A 20231-nucleotide genomic window follows, 5' to 3' on the forward strand; every position below is an offset into this window, starting at 1 on the left:
CCTCTCAGCTTCTCAGGAGAAAAATCCTGGCGCAGGTGTTTTTCAGGGAATGTGTCAGTGACACAGAGTCAGTGTGTGGCTAAAGTGAATAAGGTGCAAATCCCAGCTGTGCAGTCCTTCTGTGGGACAGTGTGAGGGACAGCCTTGCCCACCTGTGCTCGCCCTGGCCAGCGGTGCTGCATGAGAGCAGTGGCACTGTGCCTGCTCACACTGCATGGCCTGTGCTGGTGCCTTGGAGAGGCCCCCTGGAACAGGGGCTAGACAGAGTAAAGAGAATAAAAGTGGGTATTTATTGAGGGCCTTCAATAGATACATCTTGGGCAGTCAAAGCCTCCCAGAGGCTGCACCCAGGATGGATGATGGGCACGAGTTTTTCACACAGTTATAAGTTTGGTCCATTTACACATCAGGGGTTAATCCTCCAATTACAGCTTCAGGTAATGAAGTAATTTAGCCCCAGTTCACTCCTCCCAGCTCATTTTTGTTTATACTTCAGGGCCTGAGGCTGTGGTGTGTCTTTGGATCCAACAATCCCAGAGGGATTGTTCTGTCTGACCAAAATGTCAAGACAGATAATTACACTTTATATGGAGTTCAGAGTTATGCACTAATGCAGTATAGAATTTGAAAAATATAAAAGCCAAAATCTTAAGGCATCAGTGCTTTGCTTGTATTGCTTATTTAGAATCATAGAATACACTGGGTTGTAGGGGATCTTTAACCCTAGTCCAAAATGACATCTGTGATTTCTTACTGGTATCATGAACCTGGAAAACTCTTGCAAGTTGTTACATAATGATCCTTGGGTGTAAGCACCAGAAGCATTTGCACTGCCTTGCCACATCTCTGGAATGCTCTGAGACACAGTGAATCTATGAGCAATTTTGTAAATGCAAGGAACAGGATTTATTCTTCAGATGACTGCCAGAAGAGTTTTACTCCTCTTTAAATCACTGAGTCTGAGCTACTCATTTCAGTAGAGTTCCTCTTCAATTCTGTTGCTGTAAGCAAGGGCAAAGCACTGCCTCTGGGAAGTGAGATTTACAGCACAAATCAGAACCAAACCGGGGTTTTTTACATGGGCTCTGAGTGAGTGTCAACAGCTTTCCAAAGAGATTGGTTTGTGGCTCTGAGAGCCAAACATTCTGCCTGCTTGTGCAACCAACAGTTCCACTGAGGAACATTACCTGAGCTGTAAAAAACCATGTAAAAATCTCCTTATGGCAGGCTTGGTCCTAGAGCTCATTAAATTTCTGCCTCCTCTTTCTGCTGATTCACGCTTCTTGCACACACAGAAATGGCCAGGGGAGCTGTGGGATGGAGAGGGGGGTGAGCCCTGATGCAGAGCCAGGTGGGCTTGTGCTGTGAGGCTCAGAGCAGCCCCAGTGCTGGGGCACAGACAGCTTTTACCCTCTGGGACTAAGTGATTTAAAACCAAAGAAAACACGCTCCTGATTTTGGGAGTATTTACCAAGCATCACACACAGGGTGTGAAGTTCTCTCGCTAAACTTCACAAAAGCATAATTCCTACACATCCTTGCTGTGCTTCAGGGAAAGAATCTCACCTGCAGAGTCCACAACTTGATAAATTAGTGCAGCAAAGGCAACCTCTGCTTCTCTCAAAAGATTCATAGCAAAAAAACCCATGATGAGTGTGGCAAAGAGCACAACACTTGTGTTTTGATTTGTGTGTGCAAGCACAGAACCTGGCACTGCATTTCCAGTACAAAACAGAAAGGTATCTAAATGTCATTAATGCCTTAAATTACCCCTATTGGCCTATTGAAAATGTGTGTGGATACTAATGACCAACTTTCGTCTTGCATTCACATCCTTGGAATTCTCTCCCGAGAGCTGAAGATAAGCAGCACGTATGTGTTCCATAAGTAATGAAGTTATCCACCAAAATGTCTAGTTGTAGGTAGAGTGATAGATGAGAACAGACTGTAATTTTAATGCACTTCATGGTCTTCACCTCTTTTTTGCATTCAAACTTTACTGACAAGAATATGTATATAAAGTACATCTCTGTAACTGTGTCTATAAAGAAACAAAACCCAAACCAAAAACAAAAGAAAAAAAAATCAATAGCTTGATTAACCAAGTAAATTACACCATAATAGGATGCTATTAATTATCCATCAGTTTAAAAACAATCCTAGAATATAAATAGTTGTTAATATTAAACATTCAAAGGTTTTCCTTTTTTGATTTGCACATGAATAAAGTTAGTTTTGCAGATCAATTTGCTGATGATTGATCTGTGAGGTTAATACTGCAGAATGACCATTTAGTATGCTTTGGATCACTTAATATAAAATAAACTATTTTACATATATAAAATAGATAAACACACCCATACACACAGAGACTTTCACTTTATGACACACTGAAGATGAATGTTTTAATTGGAAAAAGAGCAGCTCTGAGGAAGGGCACCAATGAAAGCCTGGGTATCTGTCAGTTCATTGGCTTCTTGCTGACCTGGCAATATCTGCTTGCTCAGACCAGTTCCTCCTGTAATGACCTCTCCAGCCAATAATGTGGATCTGCCAGATAAAAGCTGTGTTTTGGGTTTTTTGCAATTTGTCAAGCATGGGTGACTGTGAGAACTTGGCTTACTTTTATCAGCACACGAGCACAGTGAGGAGGCTTGCAGATGTTTGCTGATAGCACCAGGCCGTGTCTGTAGGGGCAATTTGTAACAAAGCTGGCTTTGTAATTGTCTGGAAATCCATGCCTGTCTCCAGTGATATCCTCATTGTCAGGCTGCTGTTCTCTCCTCTGCCTTGAAGGGTCTTTCTGAGTTGTTCCCTGCAGCTGGAATAACTGCCACCTGAATAGGCTGGTAGTAATTATCTAGAAAAAATTCTGTGTAAAGTGGAGTTTTTTTGCTTAAACCCTGTTTTAATTTTACCATACGTTCTTGGCCTATAGTTTTTAGTTGTCATCTCTGTCTATTATGTTTACTTCAGAAAACCTATTATGCAGCACAACAGATTTATTGCCTTGTTTGGGTAATACAGACCCTCAGAATTCAGCAGTACCTGATACACAGATACTAATTAGTATCTCCAATTTCTTCATTCTATATTTACACTAGCTTTAGAGTTTATCACTTAATTGGTATTCATACCATTATCTGCAATTATTTTTCTGTAGAATCTTTAAGGAAAGCAACATAAAACCCTTTTCCCCAAAGGGGCAAGATTTTGCAAGAGTAAATTCTTGTGAGAATGATATGCTTATGAAACAAGAATTGTTTGTGCTGCAGTGAGGAGGGGAACACCTGTAATGTGCCAGGCTTGGTTTGGGCCTGTTTGGCCTGTAAGGTAACAGAGTTTAATTCTATACTGCTTGCTGCTTTAACATCACAGTATTTTTAATTATGCTTTTCATAGTGTCCATTTATTCTTTGTACTGCACTGCCTTCAGATTATTGTGTGTAATATTTCCTGTGCTATGCAGGGAAATTAAATGCACAGTGGCCAGTCCTTTATGTGTAAAAGGAGTTTATATTTGAATACTAACCACAGATCAGGTTTCTCATGGGATTGCTCCATGCAGAGCATGCATCCAGAATTTCATCTTGGGGCTTTCCCACACAAGTGTTTCTCTGGAATGGTACTTGTAACACATATTTTCTTCAAGATAATTTTCTTAATTTATACTGAAATCCTGTGTAAGGTAGTTTCCAGAGCATTAATGTCCAAGGGTTGGTTATCCACAGATCCGAATTAAACCCAGCACTGTCCCGGTCTGCACCAAACCTTCCACAAGGTCGTGGCAAAGACCCACAGCTCCCAAACAGTGTTTGAACACAGGGAACTGAGTGTGTGACAGGATGTGAGCACAGGGAAAGCTGCAGTGCTGGCTGCTCTTGTGCCACCCTGCAGCGATTTTACTCACGGCGATGTTGGAAAAGGAATTTCCAGGCTATTCTGCAGCACCTCAAGTTTCCTTGAATACTTTAGGGAGCCAGAGGCAAATTTGGTCCCATCTCTGTCTCTGTGATCTGCAGCATGCTTTGGGCATACAACTCGGGCTGTTAAAATACAAAGAAAACAAAAATTAAAGCAAAAAAAAAAAAAAAAAGAAAAACCCAAACCCCCTGTTTTAGGTAACCATGATGTTCAAGCAATATATAAAATCTTGATGAAGAAACATATCTTATCCTGCATGTAAGGAAAGGTAAAAATGGGACTTTAAGGCTTCTCATTTGGTTAAAGAAGCCATTTTGCAAAAGCAAATAATTGCCTACAAACTGTTTTAATGTAAAAATCTTTAAAAGTGTTTCTCTTTTATTTTTGGAGAATTTCTACTTTTCCTTGTCTCAATAAAATGGTTCTGTTTGGAATATGTTGCTGATTTGAGGGCAAAAAGAAAAGGAGAGCGAGAAAAGCCTATAAAACTATAGATTATTTTTTTATGGATGATGAGATGGTCCCCATTTGCATTTACAGCTTTACAAGGATTGTAGCACTAGGCTCTTTTTCTTTTTTTTTTGATGGAAATGCTTAATCTGAGCTCAATGGGCCATAATAATTGCCTGTTTCTTCCAGTAGAAATAAACCCACTTGTATGTGACACTTGAAACCTTAACTCTGCTTAGTATTACCCACAGAATTGGAGACAGTTCTTCACCCAAATATATTTATGACAGCAGCACCAGTCGATATACAATACCCAGCCAAGGGCACTGGAGAATAAATCAGTCCCTGCAGCCTCTGCTGGAGTGCAATAACTGATGGTGGTAATAAAACCCCAGGAAATTAAAATTCTGTGCATGCAAACACACATACCTAGCCAAGAGAAACCCGAAGCTCTCTGTTCTGGTGAGAATTTGCATATTCATAGACATATACACTGTGTACCCCTTTGTGTTAGAAACACAATGGAACGCCAAGTCTGTGGGTTGTCAGCACATTCTCACCTCCTTAGAGTGTCCTCAGCATCTGGGGGCTTTCAGGAGACATGTCCGTGAAAATTGAGGCACCTTGTAGTGGAAAAGGATAATCCCAGTTACTCCTTGAGGAAGAAACACTGATGTTATGCTTGAAAGCTTCTAGATGTTGCTGTAAGTGACTACCAAAGGCTCTGAAATCCCCATTTCCAGTTCATTTCATGCCGTATATTTATGCAATTACTGGTATTTTTAATGAGTCCTCTGTGTTTGAGCACCTTGGGCTCTACTTTGTGGCTTTGTGAGCTCTTGGGATGGATGTTGTTTCTTCACTTGTGTTTTGGGGTTTCAAATGTAGTACTGAGAGGCAGTTTAGATTAATACACAGTATTATTTATACATTTATATACAAGCCCGTGCTTTTTCCACATATTAAATAACTTGGAGTATTATTTCTCTTGAATTCTGTGGGGCAGTGAGATAATGAACACTAATAAGTAATAAAAAGATGCGGTGCAATATCTGTTTCCAAATTGAATACAGCAGTGCACGTGTGTAAGGTGGCAAGGAACAAACCCAAGCATTTAATTTCTGACAGAAGACTTTTCCAGTCAGATGAGTGTCTAACGAGAGAAGCACTGGCAGATGGATTGTGCAGCTAGTTTGAAATGGTGTGGACTGTCTCTCGGTGCCTGGTGAAACACAACTGTGAGAGGACAATCTGTGCTTTGATTTCAGCTGCTCAATCTGTGTGCGAATGAGAGAGATGATTTCTCAATCAGAGGGTGGGCAGTCACCAGCTGGGAGCTGGGTCCTGGTAAAGGCACTGTGGCTCTGGGCTTGCTCACCTCAATCTCCAGCTCCACAGTTCCTGTGTAGGTACTGACTGTAATAATAAAAACAAGGTATTATTGAAATTCTAGCAATCCTACTTGCACTGTCGTTTTTGAGGTGTAGAAAGAAAGGCAGAAATATTAGGGGCCCTTTCATTTACCACACATGTTTATTTATGGTAAAATATCTAGAAGATAAAAGACATTAAATTTTCACCTATTATTTTTCAGCCAGTGGACTGTGCTCTGTTTCAAATAACCTAAATCCTGAAAACATTTTGGATTTGAAAATGTAGAACCACTGCTTGGGAGCGTTGAACTGCTACAGAAATGTTCTTTAACATTTAAGCAGATACTTTCTGTAAATAACCTTATTACCCTCCTATTGTTCCCTTTCCCCATCACCTAAGCCTTTCTTTAAAATGACACTTTACAAATTTGAGAGCGAAAAAACCTTCCCAGATGGACTGTTGGTGTTCCCTAACACCTGCAGTAATGCTGTTGTTCTCTCAATCTGTTCATTCATGGGTCCCATTTTCCTCATGGCCAGGGCCTGTGTGTCTCTATGAAGAGTGGATAAATGATAAATATATTTAACAGATATTCAGTCTCCCACCTGTTACTGTTATTTAAAGAAAATAAAACTGCTTTCCCCATTCTAGTCCTGCACTCACTGGGGATTGACACCAGCAGGTTGCACAGTATTTCCAAAGGGTCTTTTTTGGTTTAAAATGATGGAGCCTGACAGCAGAAGTGTCTTCAAAACTGCTATAAATTTTACTCCTATAAAGGAGCCTGTAGTTTTTCAAAGCTTTTCCTTGATAAAATCTTTTAAAGTGAATGGGTCTTTTAGGCATTCTTCCACTAAACTCATAATATGTGAGAGCTTGACACAATGACACTCAACATATTGACCAGTCTTGTACTAAAATAAAGAAATAGTTAATTGCATATGATTGAATCCAGAGCCATAACAAAGTAAATTTAAGATTGAGAAGCAGTGTATTTAAAATTGCAGGATGTGCACAAGGTTTGCTTCTAGGCTCTCTTGATCATTAATTAAATATGTTATGGCTTTCAGTTTTTCTCATTTATCTGTACAGGTTTACATATTGTAAATGCATTATTTATGTTTTCCCTTAAGTGCTCAGTACTGCCAGGATGTTTCTCTTAAACTGGCACAGATAACGAAAAAGACAAAATGAGAGAGCAAATTTGGCACTGGTGAAATGCTCAGAGAGCTGCTCGTGTTCAAATGAGCCTTTCCCAGATGTATTTTAATAAACTTGATCTGACAAATAAAGGGCCAGACAGACAGATGGCATCTGTGTTTAAACAATGAAATATTTTTGTTTGTTTCATTAAGGTAAATTTGGTTTGTTTGTTTTTTTCCCTTTTAATCTCATCCTGATAATGCCTTATCACTAAGCCTTGGTGCTTTTTTTCTGGAAAGCTCCTAGGATGAAGGGAGCTGAGGGAGCTGTCTAGATGGATGTTCACTCTGAGGGAAGCCAGCTCTGAAGTGGATTTTGGTGTTGTAGCTAAAACAGAGTTTGGAATCAACCATTTGCTGAACTTGGAACAGAGGGATTTGGGGTGTTCCATCCCCCTGTTGTTTTTTACCTTTCAGAGTAAACTGAGCATCATGCAGGTGGTTGAATCAAATGATAATTTAATATAGTGTTCTCACATCCATATGAAAGCTGTTTGTTTTAAGGTAACTTGATTATTTTTTTTTTAATTTTGGTTGTGCTGCCAGATATGGAGGAGCAGTTGGATGTTAAGATGTGGTCATCTTCTTATTCACTTACCCTTTGCTTCTCTGTTCTATTCTCCCACTGTTCATAAACATTTCTTTCCCATCTTAAATACAATTTTTTATGGTGTCTGAGACATTAGGTATTTTATGTTTCAAATTACAGTAGCAAATATCTGCTAACTAAAACACAATATTAACTATCTGCTTAAATAGTCAACAACTATAAACCTTGTTCTCCTCTACAAGTATTTGATGCACTTTTTCCTTGTTACCTTAGAAATTTCACCTTTCTTGCATTCCAAATCTCCTCCCTCCATCCCACCACCAGAGGTTAAAATCTCTTCACAGAGAAAACCTAAATAACAAAAAAAGGCCCTGAACAGAACAACACAAACTCACTTCTAACTTTGCCAGATCATCACTGTTGGTCCCTTCCGACTGAAATATTCCGTTCTGTTTATTTTAATCAAGGTAAAGAGGTTCATGTGGAATTCAGATTTGAAATTAACTTTTGAGACTTATACAAGCACACTTACAATGTGGACTAATATAACCTTAAAGTGACTCATAAATGGTGTAAAATCATGAACTTTGAAAAGTGGAATTGTGTGGCATTGTTAGTCTGCAAGTGCCAGTCACTTCTGCTGTACTTAATTTGACTCCTTAGGGGAATTGTAATTAGACTCATGCTGAATTCCTGTACTCCTTACTCCCTGCTGGGAACTTCAAAGAGCATTTGTTTCTGTTAGGTTTGTGTTTTCATACAGGGACTCTTGTCAAATTCTGCTGTACAAGTAGAAGGTTAAGCCTGTAATGTACTTTTTAGGACTCCTTCTGTGCTGAAAACCAGACAGTTTTATTTTGTTTGTAGTAACCTAGCTTTGAGAAGTTGCCATTTTCATTATCACTAGAGAGTAAAAATATCTTATACAAATGGGTATTGGTTGGTGTTTTAGCTGTTTTTAAGTACAAAGTAGTGAGAAGTGTATTCCAAACCTTTGAAGATATCCTCAGAAACATTGCATCCAGTTTCATGTTTTATGGCTTGTTTGCCATCTACACCAATGACAGAACTGACAGTGATGACACTTTCAAGGCTAATTATGCTCCCTAAAGCTTCTAAAATTATTTCTGAAGAAAACCAAAACAAAACCCAACCAGACACAAACCCCCTCTCTCCACACAGACAGATCAACACCCGAGAGCCTTCCTGAGCAAAGCTTTCAAAGTTTGGTCCCAGAGGTGCTGGTGCATGGCTGAGTTACACACCTGGGAGCTGGGAGGCAGGCTGGGAATGGACATTCCAGGGTGGTTTTTGTTCCAGAGCTCTCCTTGGAGGAGCCTTCTCCCTCTGGCAGAGTTGGGGTGTCCCAGGCTGTGCTGCCACTGTCCCCTGTCTGGTGTCACAAGAAGTGAGGTCCTGCCCAGCCAGCAGCTCTCACACTCTGAGCAGTTTCTTGTCAATCTGGCAGAGCACAAACAGCAGTATGGAAAAAAAAAATATGCTGTAGAATCAAATAATGTTCAGAGTGACTTTTACACTGGATTAGAGCTGGATGTTTTCATGGGAAAGTGTTTTATCACTTATTTGAAGAGTATGTATCTTTATTCCTGAGCTGTGCTGTGAATTTCTCTCATATAGAAGTAGTGGGATATTCACAAATACAACAGACTAGTGATAGGGCACAAAAAGGGGGCAAGCTTCTTCCTGAACTGGACTGCCAGTCAGGTGTTTAAAATCTAAAGAAAATTCTTTTCTACTTCAGTTTTGTTGTGAGTTCTGGCATTAATTTAATTTAAAATATAAGTTGATAAAATATATTTTTGCAATAATGATTCTGTGTGGATGCACAGGACAATATCGTCTTTAGATAAATGGTTGCATATCCAATATTTATATGTGTGAGACAGATAGATTAGCAGCTTTGTTGTGGCAAGAATGTTATGCTTTCCAAGTTATTTTGGCATTTTTTTTTCTTCCCTTATAGAGTTCAAAACAACAGATGAGTTGTGAAAGAGAACAGCTAAGGGTAAGTGAAATGATTTGCAAAATGTTCTGTTTTGTTAAAACATAAGCAGAATTTAGTCTGTGCTATTGACAGATGAATTCCTTAGTTTGAGAGGAACTTATTTAGTTCATTTGTTGCTTGTTGGTAAATATTGTACATCTTTCAGTATAAAGGAGCTAGACAGATAGATGCAGGGTTTTTTCTGTACTGTGATGAGATTTGGCAGTAAAAATCTTGAGTAAAATCTTTGCCTCTTGGTGGGACCCCTGACACTCAGCGAGCTCCTCCTGTGCAGCTCCAGCAGTGCCCAAGGTCACTCCCAGACTTGCTCCACTCACATTGTTTCCAGCAGGAAGAGGTTCTTCTGTGGTTTTGTCTTGTGTAATTGCAGAGAGGAGCCAGGGCAGGGCTGTGAGGAGCTGTTATTTCAGTGTCTGTTGGTTGTGCACCCTCTGGAAGGGGATGGAGTTCCTGAGCCCAGGCTGCTGACCTCTACAGTTTCCCCCTTTTCCTGTATTAGAGTGACTGTGTTAAACAGCTTTTAGTCTCTGCTGCCTTTAAATGCTACAGATCCCTGAAGATGCTTTTCCATTGCAATATTTCTTGATTGAGTCTAATATTTGTTTGGGAAAGTATAAGAGCCTTCATTAACTAAAAGAAAAAAAACAAAACAAAACCACAAAAACCCAACCAACCAAAAGCTTTTTGGTCATCTGAGTGTTGCTTAATAGACCTACATTCATTGATAGCACATGCTGAGTATTTACTTGAAATCCCACATGCAAGTAGAGAGGCAGAGGCAGGCCTGAAGGAAGGGTAAGTTTCTATACAAACAAAATCTATACAACAAAAAACTTCTTGGAAATAGAAAAAGCAGCTTTTTATTTGTTTGTTTGTTTGCTGTTTACTAAGCATCAGCAGTGCCTGCATGACTTGCAAGTATAAAGAATATACTTGTCTTAAAGTACATTGTGCAGTGTTCTTGCCCATCCAGCCATTCTTTAGATTAACTCCATCAACATATCTAGATGCTTCAGCTGGTCCTCACCACACTTGGAATGGGATTTTTGGTAAACAAGTTATGCAAGAGCAATGCATCACATACTGTCCTCAATTCTTTCCTTGCTGCCATGCGACTGCATTGCATTGTACTGGAGCTGGAGTGACAAAGCTTTGTTTTATCAGCACTCATGTCTCAACAGAGCAGCTGTCAGAGCTAAAATATTGCAATAGTACCTGAAGGACAAGCTGCTTTTCAAGAGGTAGCAGTGCCTTGAGAACAAAGCAAGTGTTCATTTCTTTTTATTGTTTTTATTTTCTCCCTTGAATGAAGGAAAATATTGTTTTACAATATAACTTGAGGAGGCAATGAGCTCTTTCTTGGAGTAAATTTGTGTGCTTTTTCAAAGCAGTGGATAAGAGGTGGTGCAGTGAAGCTTTCATGTGTCTTTCCATTCCAGTATTACACATTTCTGTCTAACAATGAGCTCAGTGCTTGGGATGCCTCTGTGGCAGAGCAAAATGTGACACCTGAAGACAAAGCCATGTCTGTAACCCACTAAATCGAGCTACATCTTCTTGCACAACTCCTCTGATGTTCCTGCTACACTAAACACAGTTTCTGGTGAAAATTCTGCTCCTGTCCCAGAGATCCCCCATGGCTTTCAGAGCTTATCTGCTGTGCCAAAAGGTCACACTGGCGTTTAAATGTACTGTGTGTGGACATGGTGCACTTTGAGCACCATCGGGTGTCACTTGACCATTCTGCCACTTTTAGGCTGGCTCCTTAAATGAGCAGTTCTGTTAAAGAAATGTTTCATTTGAATCACATTTTGAGGTTTGTTTCATTTGAATCAGGTTTTGCAGGCTTGCAGTATTTTCTTTTGGGGTTTGTGACCTGCCATGAGTACTTGGATGTGAGTCTCTTCACAAAAAGTGGTGCTTCATCCCAGCTGAAAGAATTGAAATATAACAGGGAAACAGGATGAAAATAAGCAAATGCCAACATCCTGTTGTTTGTTAAACCAAGTCAACCAGGTTATTGTTAGTCATCTAAAAATACAATAAAAAAAGACAGACTATCTCCCACTTCCTTGCTAAGTCTAAGATGAAAATCTTTGCCACTCTCCTTTTTTGGTTCTCTAGTAATTCCTTAGTCTAAAGCCATAAAAAATGTTTCAAAAGCAAGGCTTGTAAAAAGCAAAATAGTGTAAATAAATAATTAGTCATTATGAGAGGTTACCTAGAGGAGAGGGTAGACAGGCCTAAAGGAATAAAGAGGGGATTCATTAAAGGCCTTCACAGGATACACCTTGGGCAGTGCAAGAGCCTGGCCAAGGCTCTGCCCAAGGTGGACTCTGAATCACGAGTTTTCCCACTTTTATAAGCTTTGGTCCATTTCCATATTGGGGTTGATTGTTCAATTACAGCTCGGGTTGTGCAGTTCCATGCTCCCGGATTGCTCTCCTCAATTTGCTGCTGTTTGTACTTTTTGGGCCTGGAAAAGGATTGTTTTGTGTGACTGAGCTGTGAGGAGAACTTGCCAACACCTTATATGAAGTTCAGAGTTACACACTAAGGCAGTACAGAATCTGGAAAATATGAAAGCTGGGACTTAAGGCATCAATTGTGTGGCTATAGAAAGAAATATCCAAGTCTCACTAAAATCATTTCCTCAGATATTTCTCACCTCTTATCTTGTAAATTCCAAATGCAAAGCAGCATGTCACTGTTCTGGAATAAAGCCCTTAGAGTCATGAAACTCATTCATATTAGAGCCTCTGGCCATTATACATTATATTTATAATGAATGATAATCCTAATAATTAAGGAAGCCTGTGCTTTTTAACCCTTTTCTACTCAATATTTGAACTTCACAACAACCACCAGTGTGTAACTTATTTGCCCTGCCAACCTGGTACAGTCCCCAGGTAAACATGGATGACTTTACCTGACTGATTTAAATGAGAAATTATACAAAAACTATGGGAATTTTATCTCTGTCAAGGCTGGTTGTAGTCTTTATATTCCATTTGGAAAAATAACATAACCTAACTTTGGTGCATTTCCATTTGATTTTAAAAAATAAAGCATCCATGTCATTTTTCAAGTTTTACTTTCTCTTGGCAGTGATTTTCATTAGAACATGCTGCCTTGAATAATAATTATTTTCATGTTTCTTAATGTCCTTTTGCTTTCTAATCTGGTGTCACTTAAGTTATACTAAAAAGAAAAAAGTGGATTTTTAAAGGCAAATTGACTCATCAGTATTGCTCTCCCCACCTGCCTCCACACACTGCACTTCATCAGTGTTTCCTTTAAGGAAAATAATGATGCTCTTTACTCCCCTTCATTGTGTTTTGTGCTATCCAGTCCTGTTTATAAATCTCTTGTTGGACAGTCACAGCCTCTCCTCCTCGCTGCCTCTCTCCTGTTGCCCTTTGCTGCTCACGAGTGCCTGTGTGTGGTTGGCATTCTGATGCATTACACATGACCTGTAAAGACACAGAACTCACAGGCTGCTCAGAGTCATTTAAAAGTGCTTTTCTGCTTGTATTTCAGTCTGAAAAACAGACTTTGAAACATGCCTCGACCAGGTTATTTAAGGCTGTGAAGAAAATTGGGATGTGAGCCCTAAGCAGAGATTATTTGGAGAACATAAAGCTATAAATAAGGGCAGTGCCAGCTCACAAGCCTGTCTGCTGTTGCCACTGAACCTTCCTTGCTGGTCTGACTTGAACCTGGCATGGTACTTTTTTTTCATAGCTAAGGACAGGCTAACTTAAAGCTTACAGAGCTTTACTCAACCCTCAACTCATCATTTATTATTTTATATGATTAATTCAGTCTAACTGTTTAAAATGAGCTCCATGAGTTGTGCTGTAGAAGAGAAGGCTTCTGGTCCTGATGCAGCAACACCAGATGAGCTCTCCAAGGTGGGCAGAGAGCAGTTTTAAACTCTGATGTTGGGAGGCTTTATAAATGTTCCTGTGAATACCAATGAGGTCTAATGGTAAATGGTGTGATTAGCTTCCTTGATGTGAAATTCTAAGTGACCCAGTTGTTGCTCTAATTAACAGCTTCTTTCACTTGTGCTTATTATCAAGATGCATTATATGCAGCCAGAGTTCCTTCTCTGGTCTGAAATACAGGCAGGGCAGGCTTTTACTGTCACCTTGTATTTAATATCAACTTTTATGTTTTTATACTGTTCTAATTTTCAAAGAGACAGAAAGAAGTTTTGCATTCAATATTGTTCTATTTGTCTTGTCTCTTATCTCATTTTTGTTCTTAAATGAAATAAGGTGCAACCTGCAGCAAAAAAATGTGTCAAAAGTTACACCAGGTAGAGAGAAAACAAAAGCAAATGCATTTATGCCGAGCATAATTTTTAAGCAACACTGATCCTGCACTATTTAGCTTTATTTGTGTCTTTATCCAGTGCATTAATTTATTAGGTTTGCAATCTGCTCAGCTGTATTGATGAGGGCTCTTGGAAACTTTTTAAAATAAACTTTTTGAAGCTCATTGTTGTGGCATTAGTTTTCTCCAGCGATTAAGAACAGTCCCTTGGCATTTTTGTGTCCAGTGTTCCTCTGATGCACTAAGGAGTTACATTGTGATTCAGTGATAGACACTGATTTTTTAATCAGTTTGAGCTGAGCAAAACCAAACAAATAACTGGAGAGAAGAAGAGAATCCAAATGGAAGTGGCTTGTTAGGTAGATATTAGCTCAAGGGTTTTCTGAAATTGCCCAGGGTGATAGAAGGGCAGTGCATACCTGGTGGCTGGCCAGGAACCTCTGCTCTCCATCCACCTCCTCCCACCCTGGACAGGAGGCAAGGAAATGGGCATGAGTTTGTTCTGTGGGTCACTGGTGTCATGTTACCAGAGGGCAACATGTGATTCATAGCATTTCTGCAAAACAGGACAGCTGGTAATAAAAATGTCACTTTTTGCCTTCCCTCTGAAAACCCCTTGGTCTGCATTTGTAAACCATGTGTGTTCTGCCTGGAAGAGTAATCTGGAACTGCCAAGTGTCACATGTTCCTCAAGGAAAAGGGGTTCAAAGGGGAGATGACTACTAAAGGAGGGTCAGCCCAGTGTGTTTGCTACTCATCCTTTGCTTAGGAATTCACATGTGCTGCATTTGCTGTGCCAGACAAGTGGCTTAGAGTGATCCTGCTGTAGTTCCTGTAGTTATTCTTGCAGTTATTCTTGTGCTCATCCTCCCTGTAGGTGTAGGTGGAGATACAGGTAGGTGAGATCAATAAGGAGATGTATTTTTGGTTCCTGATTTGTATCACACATTGCCATGCAATGAATTTGGAGTATTCTCACTCAGTGTCTTACCAACTCTATTCCCAGACATTCCATAAAGAGTGATACACATCACAGCTCAGGAAAAAAAAAAAACCTCGGAAATAAGATCTAAAAAAGACTGGGGAGAAAGGTTAATGGTAGGGATGTGATTTCATTTAAATTTGAACTTAGCTTGAAATAAATGTGTGCCAAAAAAAGGCAACTAGAAAAATGTAAATTTCAATTGCAGTCTTGCTTGGCACTTCTGCTAAATTTTAGGAGCCTTCCCAACTATAGTAACTCATAATGTTACTATATAAAACTCCAATTTGCTGCTTAATATTCTTGCAACTTAAGACAATAGCAAGGTAATGAAAACTGTTGAGGTTCACGTTTCAAGTGCCATGGCCTCTCACCACAGGGATTGTGTTCTCTTCAAATGCTGACTGCTAATAGGGGCCTTGGATCAAGAGAATAAAGTGTTAGCTGCACTTTGTTCAATAGTGGTGCCTCTCACTTCAGGCTTCTTTGAATTCTTTCAGGAATAGTTAAGAGGTCTTTAGGTAATGTCCTGACTCTGCTCTTGATGGAATGCTATTCAGAAAACTTTCCATTCCTGTCCTGGTGTTGTTTTGGCATCTCTCTCTGAGAACAGCAGGCAAGGCTTTTCTGCTGTTCAAGCACCACTTTCTTTTGAATTCAACTTTGATTTTTGCCCAGTCAAGGATTTTCTCTGTGTGGTGCTTCATAATTGCTGGAACTGAAGGACCACAGGAATTTTTGGTGAAGCTGAAGCAATGCCTGCACTAAGTACCTGTCTGGTTTGGGTGGCTTTTTATGGAATTCAGCAGCCCCTCAGTGTGTGTTTAAACTCATATCTGTACACAGAAATCAGGGACAGGGAATAGTTCACTAGGGCTAATGAAGGTTCAGGAAGTGGAAAATTTATGAAAAGACAGAAGGTACTACATTTAGACAGTTTAAGGGCTGCTGAGATAGTACCCAAAATAAACTCAATATCCCAGTGCTCTCTTCCTCCTGCTGCACAAACATGAGCAGTGCCCAGTCCTGGATCCAGTCTGGATTTGGGAACAGCTCCTGCACTCAGCAGTGCCCAGTCCTGGATCCAATCTGGATTTGGGAACAGCTCCTGCACTCAGCAATGCCCAGTCCTGGATCCAGTCTGGGTTTAGGAACAGCTCCTGCACTCAGCAGTGCCCAGTCCTGGATCCAGTCTGGGTTTAGGAACAGCTCCTGCACTCAGCAGTGCCCAGTCCTGGATCCAGTCTGGGTTTGGGAACAGCTCCTGCACTCAGCAGTGCCCAGTCCTGGATCCAGTCTGGGTTTAGGAACAGCTCCTGCACTCAGCAGTGCCCAGTCCTGGATCCAGTCTGGGTTTAGGAACAGCTCCTGCACTCAGCAGTGCCCAGTCCTGGATCCAGTCTGGGTTTAGGAACAGCTCCTGCACTCAGCAGTGCCCAGTCCTGGATCCAGTCTGGATTTAGGAACAGCTCCTGCACTCAGCAGTGCCCAGTCCTGGATCCAGTCTGGGTTTAGGAACAGCTCCTGCACTCAGCAGTGCCCAGTCCTGGATCCAGTCTGGGTTTAGGAACAGCTCCTGCACTCAGCAGTGCCCAGTCCTGGATCCAGTCTGGGTTTAGGAACAGCTCCTGCACTCAGCAGTGCCCAGTCCTGGATCCAGTCTGGGTTTAGGAACAGCTCCTGCACTCAGCAGTGCCCAGTCCTGGATCCAGTCTGGGTTTAGGAACAGCTCCTGCACTCAGCAGTGCCCAGTCCTGGATCCAGTCTGGGTTTAGGAACAGCTCCTGCACTCAGAACAGCAGCTTTTGGTTCAGCCTTTGTGCAGTGTGTGCACGCAGCTCCTGCCGCAGAGCGCTCACTGTGAGCAGGGATGCTGGCCTAGAAAAGAAGAAAGGTTTTCTTGCTTAGTTTGTGTTTGTTGAGAGGGAGCTCTTTTTTCACCCAGCTTTTGTAGTTTCTCTTTGATCATCTGGAAAGCAGACCTTTGAGTGCACAGCTTTAGCAGTGTTTATACTATCCTGACTTATGATTTCAACCTCTGCTGTTGCTGAGGCAATTGGGCTGGCAAAGATCATGGTCCCTTTAGTGGCACCCCTAATTCAAGAAGGAAATGCTGTCTAGTTTACAGTGCACCTTGGAGGATTTGTGGCTTTAGGGGTCTTTTTGGGGGTTTTTGGGTGTTATTTGGTTTGGTTTTGGTGTTTGTTTTTTGTAGGTTTTTTGGTTTTTTTTTTTGGGGGGGAGTTTATTGTTTTGTTGTTTTGTTGTTTTTTTTTCTTGGTTGTTTTGGGTTTTTTTGCAAGTTTTGGGTTGCTGTTTGGTTTTTTTCCCCCTGGGTGTTTCCACAAGGCCTTTCTGGCTTGGGTGTGGGTTGTGCTATTGGTTTGAACTATTTACTTTTCTTTTGCACTTGGGTGAAAAAAGTGAAAACCTAGGAAAAGTTGTCCAGCTGCAGGTAGCTGGGTTGTATTTTTAACACCCTCTTTAGTTCTTCTGTATGGTGGATTTTTATTCTCATTTACTCATATACAAAAGAACAGATTGAGCAACAAGGTTTTTAAAGGGAACAGGAAGGGCATTGAAAATATGGAAAGAACTGAAATAAAACCAAAAAATTTACATGAACAATCCAAACAATGTGGTGTTATAGGGACAAATATTCACTAAGCCACACTGACTTCTTGAACCAGTGTTCTTTCAAGTAGAGAGAATGAAGGAATATTGATTTTAATATGGCTATCATATCCTTGTTTTGATGTTTATGGTCTTTTTCTGTTTTGTAAAATCTTCCTAAACTTTCCTTGTTTAAACTGGTCAGGTGTACTACTCCACAAAAACATTTCGTTATGCTTTTCTAAGTAGCTGCCAATTTTTTTCAAAGCACCAAAATTACCAGGAAAAAGAAATCACCTTAAAAAGCCCAGAAATGCATGAATCAATATTAATATGTAGATACTACTATGTAAATATATACATAGTAGTATGTATTTGTATTATATATAAATCTATAAATACAGTTAAGAATCCAGTCCTTGTGACTTGTGCTTGACATGCACATATACCACACTGTTGGATAAAGAGAGAAATCTTGGTTTTGGATAGATCAGGATTTTACAAGTCTGTATTTGTTCTTAATAGTCTATATTTGTTCTTAGTCTTGACGTTTTTAATACTAAGAATAAGTGAACTACAAGTGTGCTCTGTTCTATTCTGCAGCAAGATCCCAGCTTGTCCTGAAAGCCAAGTGTTTGTGTTCAACAGGAATGGCTTTCTTGGTACAGAATCCCAAAAAAGCTCCATGTAGTCTCCAGGAAGCAGGATAGAGAAATAAAAACACACAAAATTGGTGTTTTATCAAGCTGACAATAGTTTTGTGCCATCTTGAAGTTCTGGGCTCAAGAAGGAGCTATACTTGGAGTTGGAAGACAAGTAAAGTACAGAATTTTAAAGACACCTTTAGTAACTAATTTTTCTTTTCACAAAGGCTTGCAGCAAAAAAAAAAAAAAAACAAACAAACAACTTGTTTAGGAAAAAGGTGTTTTATCCAGAGTTCCACACTTTTCCCTGTGTGGGCCTGGACAGGCTGGAGAGGTGGAGCCAGGGTCAAGGTCCTGCCCCTTGCCTGAGGCAGTCACCAACATCAGCAGGTACTGGGGGACAAACTGATGAGAAATGGAAGAAATCCCAAGCTGGTATTTTCACATTTGTACCATGGGATCTGGAGGGTCCATTTTGTGAGCCAGGAAGTCAAGAAAGGCAAAAATGCTCTGCTGATTTTTAGCATCTTTGTTGTTTCTCACCCCTGGGAGAAGCTGACCTTGTTTCAGGGATGTTGTTCCTCCACATCTCTGTGCTGTTGTGTGTTTTGAAGCTTTGATCACCTCTGTTTTCTATAAAGACAGTGTGGCTTAGGGAGAGGGAGATATAAAACCAAAGTGCATCAGATCACAGGCATTTTCTATGCTCCACTAATACCAGAAATTTGAGCCCTTCCCGTGAAGGAGTGGCCACAGAAGTATCCCAAGCATGCAATCAAATGCCATGTAGGCTGTTATTCATAGGAAATGGGCAAAACTACAGATGCACTCAGAGCTCCCAAGTTCCATTTCCACATTTCTCGTTCATGCAGTAGTTATCTCTGCCTCTGGATTGTTAAGATCTCTTTCAGTACAACACTAAAAGAAGTGGTGTTCATCTCAAGGTCACTTTGGTACTTGAGAGCAGCTGCCCTCCAAAGAGCACATAATGAATAGTTTTATTACCTTTTGGTTGCTTTTCCCTACGTGCTGTAGATTGCTTCAAATGCTATCAGCTCATTTCTCCTTTTTTCTTTTTTTTTTTTTCCCTTCTCCTCTGAACTACTGCTTTCTACAACTGTTTTCATCATTGTTAAAAATCATTTATATAGCTCCATAAATTACAGGCACTTTACAAGCAAGGAGTAAAATACTGCCTTTGCCCCAAATCCTTTATGGTTCAGATACATCTTTGATATCTGGTGTTCCTTTTTTTACTAAACACACAGCCTGGGAATTTTAAGGTAGATTGCATTCATCTCTTGTTTTATTCCCACAATTTTTCATGATCAAATGATGGTGAGGGCCTTTCTGTGATGCAGATAACCAATCACCAGTTTGCTACTTCCCATAAAGGTATTGTAAACACTCTCCTTACTGAGAATTCCAGGCACATACTTTGGTGCTCATATATTTGCATCTAAAACCTGTAGGCACTAGAAAAAAACAAATCCAGCCTTTTGATAATTTAACTCCCCCCTTGTTCTTTTTTTTCTTGACACTCTAACTGGCATTTCCCATTTTTTTGGAATGAAATCTCCCAGGAATTTTCACATGATATTGCCACAGTGCCCAAGGAAAAACCCGGCAGCATGATCTTTGAAAAGGTAGTTTATTTTTTGGAGTTTTGGCTCAATTATTAGGCTCCCAACTCCAGGATATCTCATACCTCATTTACACTCCCGCTTCCACTAATGCAGATACTTAAAATCTAATTGTAGCTATCGTTTAATTTGAAATTAGGATTTTTTTAAATTTTTTTTTAAGTTTACCTGGTTGATAATAGTCCAAAATACATTAAATATTTACTATTCTCTTCCATCTTTAAACACAGATTTTTTTTAAAAAACCAACCCATACAAGCAGCTGTAAATCTAGGGGGAAAAACCCCGTAAATTCACTTAATAATCAAATTTTTTCTAAGCTCTTGAAAAGTGCAGGGCTTGGGTGCTGGGCACCTTCCCAGTGGTGCTCAACTGGAAATGTGGAGTCCACTGTGGGACTGTGGGGGTTTCTTACAGTTATGATCATCTTGTATCCAGAGTATCTATTTTACACTGAGAGATAGTAAAATAATTTGATAGT

The 20231-nt window shown here is 40.1% G+C and overlaps 1 protein-coding gene across 20 annotated transcripts in view; it reads left to right on the forward strand.

The window, feature by feature from the left end:
* The window catches only part of RBFOX1 (RNA binding fox-1 homolog 1), a 1178577-nt gene that overhangs the window by 797361 nt on the left and 360985 nt on the right, over positions 1 to 20231 (forward strand). For 17 of the 20 annotated variants that reach the window (XM_066561182.1, XM_066561192.1, XM_066561190.1 and 14 more), the window contains one exon: positions 9485 to 9526. The exons of the other annotated variants lie outside the window; for them this stretch is intronic. In XM_066561182.1, coding sequence (XP_066417279.1) covers positions 9485 to 9526 — 42 coding nt within the window. The remainder of the gene's footprint in view (positions 1 to 9484; positions 9527 to 20231) is intronic. 20 annotated transcript variants of the gene reach the window in all.

The sequence above is a fragment of the Molothrus aeneus genome, chromosome 16 (genome assembly GCF_037042795.1).
Source record: "Molothrus aeneus isolate 106 chromosome 16, BPBGC_Maene_1.0, whole genome shotgun sequence".
Taxonomy (NCBI): Eukaryota; Metazoa; Chordata; class Aves; order Passeriformes; family Icteridae; genus Molothrus; species Molothrus aeneus.